This window comes from Pollachius pollachius (assembly GCF_949987615.1).
Source record: "Pollachius pollachius genome assembly, chromosome: 9".
NCBI classification, from domain to species: domain Eukaryota; kingdom Metazoa; phylum Chordata; class Actinopteri; order Gadiformes; family Gadidae; genus Pollachius; species Pollachius pollachius.
Genome location: NC_136942.1, coordinates 6,741,391 through 6,748,890, shown reverse-complemented (window position 1 = coordinate 6,748,890; position 7,500 = coordinate 6,741,391). Strand labels below are relative to the sequence as shown.

Genomic DNA, 7,500 nt, shown 5'->3' with positions numbered 1-7,500 from the left:
GAATTGATGGATTTTGCTTTTTTTTCATTTTCCAAAGAAACATGTACACTACAGTATGTACAGCATTGGATGTGTTAGTATAATGTGGGGATGTACGAGATATATCAAGTTTATGTCCTACGATATGATCCCAAAAAAGCGTTACTTATCACTAAAGGGGAAGCAGTATACAAACAGTATACAAAATGACAATCCACCCCTGAGGTAACATAACGAACGTGTGAGGGGCAAACTGAACCATCATCACCTCACTCCACTCGCTGGACGACCACTTGGGGCAGGGATGGTCGTTGCAGGTTTCCGTGACGACCCGCTGGTGCTCGTTGCAGTCCCGGTTGACCAGCCGCCGGCCCAGGTTGTTCATGCAGTACGACTCCCGGCTCCGGGACCCGCGCCCACACGTCTTTGAGCACTGGACAGACGCATCACAACCACACACTGGACTTCACATCCGACCTCTCGTTCTAATGTTGTAGGTTCGTATCCCGTCGGAGTCGCACTTTATTCAAATGCCAAAAGGATAGAGGGGAGTGGTTCGGGTGTTTGAGTTCCGGAACGAAAGGTCCCGGGTTCAAATCCCAGTGTCCACAGTCTACCTGTAGAGCAAGTCTGCCTTGCTTCATGAGCAAGATGCCTAAACACCCATGTCTGAAATTCACTGTTAATCGCTTTGGATTCAATGGTCTGCTAAATAGTGTGGATCAAGTGTAGTTTGGATCGATTGGCTGATTTTATGATATTTATGCTATGGTTGGTCGATTACTACTTTGAATTGAGTTCCCAAAAAAGCGGCCCCTTACAAGCTGATAAGAGCTAACTGGCAGTAGTTCCATGTCATTATAAGATCAGTGTATCAACTATAGACTAGAGACTTTCTGAAGATTTTTTACTGGCAGAGAATTTTCAAATCTCCCTACAATTTTCAGTCCCCCGTCTGGATCTGCTTAGTGGCAACAACCCAGAAGTAAATCAAAACGATAAACATCTTAGGTGTATGCATCTGTATAGTCTCACAAATCAGACTTTAGATTAATAATCTTTCCCAGATCTTCGAACGGGGCGTTACACCTCTTTCGCTTCATATTTGTATTGGCCAATCATGTTGCTGGGGGGCGGGATCTGTAAGCGTGTAATGGCTAACAACGAACACAAACTTCGGCCAACACTGAAGTTTGTATAAAGAAGTCTCTCTAAAGGTTTCAAATCAACACCATGTAGGCTGGCCACTGTATAAAAACACCCCTGATGAAAGTAACATTATCTTCAGTAGAATTTCACCCTAACGAAACAGGAAGCAAATCATAACTCTGGCCCTTTCAGTTTTTGGTTTCCAGCCCAGGCTCTGTGTCATCCCCCCCCCTAGATATTCTGCTATAACAATCGGACTGCTGGACCTGTGTTAAGCTCCATCAGTGGGGGTCAGTGTGTTTGTGCATGCGCGTGTGTGTGCGTGTGTGTGTCTGTGCCAGCTTGTGCACGAGCGCGTGTGTGCGTACGTGCATGCGTGTGTATACCATGTATGTGCACGCTTGTGTGCATGCGTGTGTGTGTGTGACGCCCGCGTACCTGCGACCAGGCGCTGTACTGCCAGCTCTTCAGCAGACAGTCCCCGTGGCAGGGCTCCCTGCCCTGAGGCTTTGGGAGCTCGGCGCAGGCCCTGGGCGGAGACCTCTGGCTCTGCCTCTTCTGCAGGCTGTGCTTCATGCACTGGACGTCCACAATGCGGTAGCCCGGCCCGCACTTGGCCGAGCACTCGCTCTTGCCCGCCACGTGCCACCTGGGGAGAGGGGCGGAGCTAAGGCGACGGTGCTAAGCCATGCTGGATTGGTCCGTTGAGAGTGAGGAGGGTGCCTTTGACAGTTGTGGATTGGTTTGCTGGTGTGGTGGTCTGAGGCAACTTTATTTACGTAGCACTAGCTGTGAATGTGTGCTTGTGTGTGTTGCTTGATATCTGTATGGGTTTCTGGGCCTGTGTGTGTGTGTGTGTGTGTGTGTGTGTGTGTGTGTGTGTGTGTGTGTGAGTGTGTGAGTTTACAGTCCACATTGCCCTGTGCACGAGTGCAATTGGACAAAGCACTTTTGTGTTTGTGTGTGTGTGCGGGTGATTCTACGCTATGTGTTTCTGCGCATTGGGGTTCTATGTGAGTGAGTGAGTCTGTGTGAGCGAGTATGAGCATGTGAGTGAGTGAGTGAGTGAGTGTACGTGTGTGTGAGTGAGTGAGATAGTGCGTGAGTGTGTGTGTGTGTGTGTGGGTTACACACCTGAGTTCACAGTCGGTGTTGCAGGGCTCAGAGACGCCGGCGGGCCGCGACAGGTGTTCACACCGCTGGTCCGACACCTCGAGGTGGTCACTCTTGCGCACACACACCGCCTTACGCCTCCTCACGCCTTCAGGGACACGCACACACACAAACACACACAAACACACACACACACACGTGAAAGAAACACATGGTTCAAATTAGATTAGACATCTGGAAAGAGGCTAAGTGGCCACAGATCATATTCCTAGAGCTATGAGTCTGGGCGTCTCTTCTGGACGTCCAGGACCGTACGTGGCAGGGGGGGACAGGGGCAGCTCGGGGGTCCCCAGAGCCCGGCCCCACCAGGCTGGATCAGGATGATATCAGCCAGGGTCAGCCCGGGGCTTCCAGGGGTTGAGGGGACTGGCCGTGGTTCTATGTATGTATGTGTATGTGTATGTGTGTTTGTGTGTGTGTGTGTGTGTGTGTGTGTGTGTGTGTGTGTGTGTGTGTGTGTGTGTGTGTGTGTGTGTTGGTGGATGCATTTCCATGTTGGATTAAGGCTTCGTTGGACTCACCATAAATCACAAGTCGTATATATATTCCATCCATGTATAATAATATAATATATGGATACGGATAGAATATCAGATTACATTGTATTCATAAACACGTTCCATTCAAGCAAATGCAACACAACAAACCACCAAAGTCCCTCAGAAATGTTTATACCGTGTAAGAAAAACAAAAAGAGGGGACAACATGACGTTAAGACAAGGCAATAAGGGAGACACAAGGAGCTGGGAGATCCCATAAGGAGTAGGGCATTGGGGGACTGCCATCCTGATCTTCTGGTAGGTACACCTATAAGGTCACATGGTGCCTGAAGCTTTTCTAATGCTAAAACCCAACATTTTGAAAGTGAGGATGAGGCGTTTGAATCGTACCCTGACACATGCGACTGCACTCCAGCCATGTCCCGGACGGGTCCCAGATGAACTGCTCCCGGTGCTCCTCGATGGGGATGTTGAAGGAGTATCGGACGTCTGGGTTGTACAGGTTCCCCACACACAACACCTGCAGGAACAACAGAGACACGTCGGGAGGTCTGAATCATCTAGCGGTCCGTTGAGCGGTATTCAACGTGCAGCCGGCTAGTCCTCCATCTTTCTGTCTCGGCAGAAAATCCGGTGAAACCACGCATCGGTGTCAACGTCTGGGTGAACCTAAGCTTGGGGATCATAAGGCCACCACTAGAGAGGCTGAGATATTGCAGTCTTCTTCTGCATTCTTCGCTTGCATCTCACCAGACTTTTGTGAGCACGCAATTTATTTAGAAAGAGACTGATTTGCAGATCTTGATGTATTTTTCAATCTGTGTCGGTAACACACAGGAATGCTAACAACTGAACAAGGGACACACATAAAGGCTGGCATCATCATCATCTAAAGCATCATCATCATCATCATCATCATCATCATCATCATCATCATCATCATCATCATTATCCTCATCATCATGAAGAGAAAATGCTAAGGGGAAAACAAAGTCATGGAATTTAACCATGAAGGGAACAGAAAGGGTGTGGAATTGGAGAGACTTTGTCCAACCGCTACTGTCCAGCCATCCATCCATTAGTGTTTCAAAAAACAATCAGTTAAAAATAATGCGTGAATCCTATTTTGACGGTATAAAAGGTTCAAAAGTTAGTTAACCCTAACCCTAACCCTAACAGCTAAGAATTGTAACAAATGTAACGTCCGGTAAGTATGACGCAGCGTCATGCAGATTTAATGTAACAGGCTGTAATGTCCTGTATATGTGACTTAATGTACTATAGATTTAATGTAACCTGCTGTAATACCTGTAGATGTGATGTAATGTAATGCAGATATAATATAAGGTAATGTAATGTCCTGTGGATTTGACGTAATGTATCATAGATGTAATGTGAGGTAATGTGGCCACCTGACCTGCAGGACAAGCTCCTCCTCGATGCGTTCCGTGCAGTTGATGCGCTCCACTTTGGTGTCCGATCCGCTGTATTCGATGAGAGATCCCTTGAAGTTGATTTCCCTTTTGAACATGGCCACCACAAAGTTCCCATTCAGCAGCGAGTTGGACTGGCCGTCGGATAATGCTGCCAAATGGAGACGCACACAACAGAGGAAGAAAAAACTAAATAACTCACAATTCTTATTTGATTAAGATTAACAAATAAAATTGAATTCAATCGAATTGAACTCAACTTTGAACAATTAAAATATGCAACATCAGCGCTGTACTTTGACGTGAAGCCTAGTTTCTTAAATTAGTTTGACCCCCGTCCACTGAGGTTTGGGAAATGTTTGGAGGAGGTGGTGTTTATCATTCCGAGCTAAATGTCAAAGTAAACAGTGTTTGAGTAACAACCTATTATTGCCCAGAACCATTGTTGCACGGCGGTATGTTGAGATGTTTGTGGCAACAGAGTGCAGTAATTTCAAGTTAGCCTGTGCCACTCTCTCCTCAGCGGCTGATAATAGCATACAAACAGACGCACCGAAATAACTGCACATACAAACACACACATAAACATACATTTCCATAGGTTCCAGACGCGCGCACACACACACACACACACACACACACACACACACACACACACACACACACACACACACACACACACACACACACACACACACACACACACAAGCGCACATACACACACAAAGAGGAGGACGGAGGAAAAAAAAACACCAACTGCCTCTTTTCTGTACTAAAAGAGGTTGGTTCTTGGAAATATGCAGTTAATTATAATGTCAGAGTCCATGTTGGAGAGCTGTATGTGTTTAAGTCTGAAGACGCAACTTTGTTTACATTCAAGTCCACACATGACTATTGCGGTTGTCCAGTCAGTCAGCCTTAACCCCTCATACACTGGTGTGGTTTGGACTTTTAAAAGGAGGGAGGACATGGCCTCTGTCTGCCATTAGGGACGGCTTTAGATAACAGAGTAAGACTGGCAAACACACGCGCGCGCACACACACACACACACACACACACACACACACACACACACACACACACACACACACACACACACACAGACACGCATACACACACATAGCTATATTTAAATACACACACCCACCCACACACACATGCATGCATTTACACACAAGCAGAGGTGTGAAGTACACCAAAAGTTTTTCATTAAAATTCGGGGCATTTAGCAACAAAAAAAATTGACACTCGTATCCAAAGCAACTTAAAGTACATTTGTCAGAAGAAAGAGAAACAATATATCTGCACAGTAAGGAGGTTCATAGAACCAAGTGCCAAGCACTAGCAAAGTTAGGTTAACCCATTGCCCGTATACAACAAAGCTAGCTTGGATGAGTTTCATAGTTCTTGAATATTACCCAGGAAATCATGTATTAACAAATGCAGACTGCTGAGTGCTACAAGTGTGCATCTGGCCAGAAGTATGTATCTGCTCTGGCTTCTCAGAATATATTGGAGCCAAGACACTCAAAAGATCTATCAGGCTCTTCTCACCCTCTAACTCTGAGAAGGCGGAACTTGGATCTCTGTCCAAGTTGTGTCCAAGTTCATTGCAGTGAAAAAGTCCCATGTCTTCCTTCAACGTTGCTCAACTTGCGGATGTGCTCTAGACAACGTTGATGTGTTGGAGCCGATGATCAGACTAGATAAAGACACAACAAATATCCATCCTGCATCTAAACATTGACAAAAGGCTTCCCCTGTGCGTTCATCGCATGAGACAGGCGTGGGTCTGACCCACCGAGCGGCCATCTTGGTTCTCAACGCTAGCTGAGAGCGACGTTTAAGAGCAAATTTACGTTTTTGTATGAGTTGCACAAACCAAAAAAGTGAATATTATCATATTGCTTTTAACGGAGCAAAGCAGAGAACGTAGCAGGGCTGTACTATCTCACCAGCTTTGGATCGGACTGTTAGGACTAACTATTTGGGACACAAATATTCAAAAATGAAATGGTGTTTCTTCCCCCGACACAGCTGTGACTTGGACCAATGGTTTCCCACACGGCTTACCCCGCTTGACTGGGAACTCCTCCAGTCCACAAAGGAATCGGAGGCTGACAAAAAAGGCAGACATGGATGGGAGTCCATGTGTGTTGATAAAAACTCCAAACTTCGTTCTAATTGTGGCTGCATCTGTGGCAGATCCGCCGCGCGAGCAGACGTCAAACCTGTCTTCGAACGCCCTGCGGGTCATCGCTCTTCTGCTGCCAAAGATGGTGGATGAGAGGTGGAAGAAAGAGAGAGAAAGAGAGAGGCTGCTCCTCTTGGCCCCTCAAACAAAAACTCGAAAACCGTATGTGTGGCTTTGCGGTGGTATACTTTCATTGTATTCATTATCGTCTGCAGAGAAACTATTTTCCAACTTTTTGGGGTATGTTCCAGCATTCAAAAGCTTAATGCTACACTGATGTCTTTTTCTTCTCACACACACACACACACACACACACACACACACACACACACACACACACACAGATTAACCAGCCTTTACACACACACACAGACACAAACCCCTCCCTGCACACACACACACACACACACACACACACACACACACACACACGCACACACACACGCACACACACACACACACACACACACACACACACACACACACAACTCTCATGGGCCCATCTTAACCAAAACTCCTGCTGTATCCACTTTCATGCTGCCCGGTTCCACATGCGTCTAATTAGCACCTATCGCTGCCTCGTTTATCTTGTTCTCAGGCCTGACACCGACTCTCGCTTTCCCAGCCCGGCTCTGGTGTCATCATGCCCCATATGGACCCGCACAGCCTCAGCATTACCAGCTCTGGCTCTGGGCTCCGACCCACACACTCCCAGTTCCTAGCCGTCCTGGGCTGCTAAAAGCATGGCTACCCGCTTCACTCTCAGTCTGCCGCTCTGGAGGTAATGGTTTGTTTATGTTAACGTGAGAAGCGAATGACGTACAGAGTGGTGCAGTGTAGTGCGGGTGTGGGTGAGTGTGCGTGTGTGTGTGCGGGTGCATTTTATTTGGAACAGACTTTGGCAGTTCTTAAAGAAAAACAGGCATTTATTAAAGGTTTTGTATTACTGGAGATACCACAGATGCAAAAATACATGCAAACCAACATACGCACATTACGTGAATGCATACATTCATAGAGATGCCCATATATACTCACACGGTATAGTATATATAGCTCTCATAGCTGTGT

At 46.7% G+C, this 7,500-nt stretch overlaps 1 protein-coding gene across 1 annotated transcript in view; it reads right to left on the bottom strand.

The window, feature by feature from the left end:
* LOC307080909 (A disintegrin and metalloproteinase with thrombospondin motifs 20) overlaps nt 1-7,500 on the bottom strand; it is a gene marked incomplete at both ends in the record, with an annotated part of 89,405 nt that overhangs the window by 36,083 nt on the left and 45,822 nt on the right. Inside the window, 5 exons of the mRNA XM_079743874.1 lie at nt 248-412; nt 1,567-1,777; nt 2,263-2,389; nt 3,192-3,321; nt 4,219-4,385. Of these exons, the coding sequence (XP_079600000.1) occupies nt 248-412; nt 1,567-1,777; nt 2,263-2,389; nt 3,192-3,321; nt 4,219-4,385 (800 nt within the window). The remainder of the gene's footprint in view (nt 1-247; nt 413-1,566; nt 1,778-2,262; nt 2,390-3,191; nt 3,322-4,218; nt 4,386-7,500) is intronic.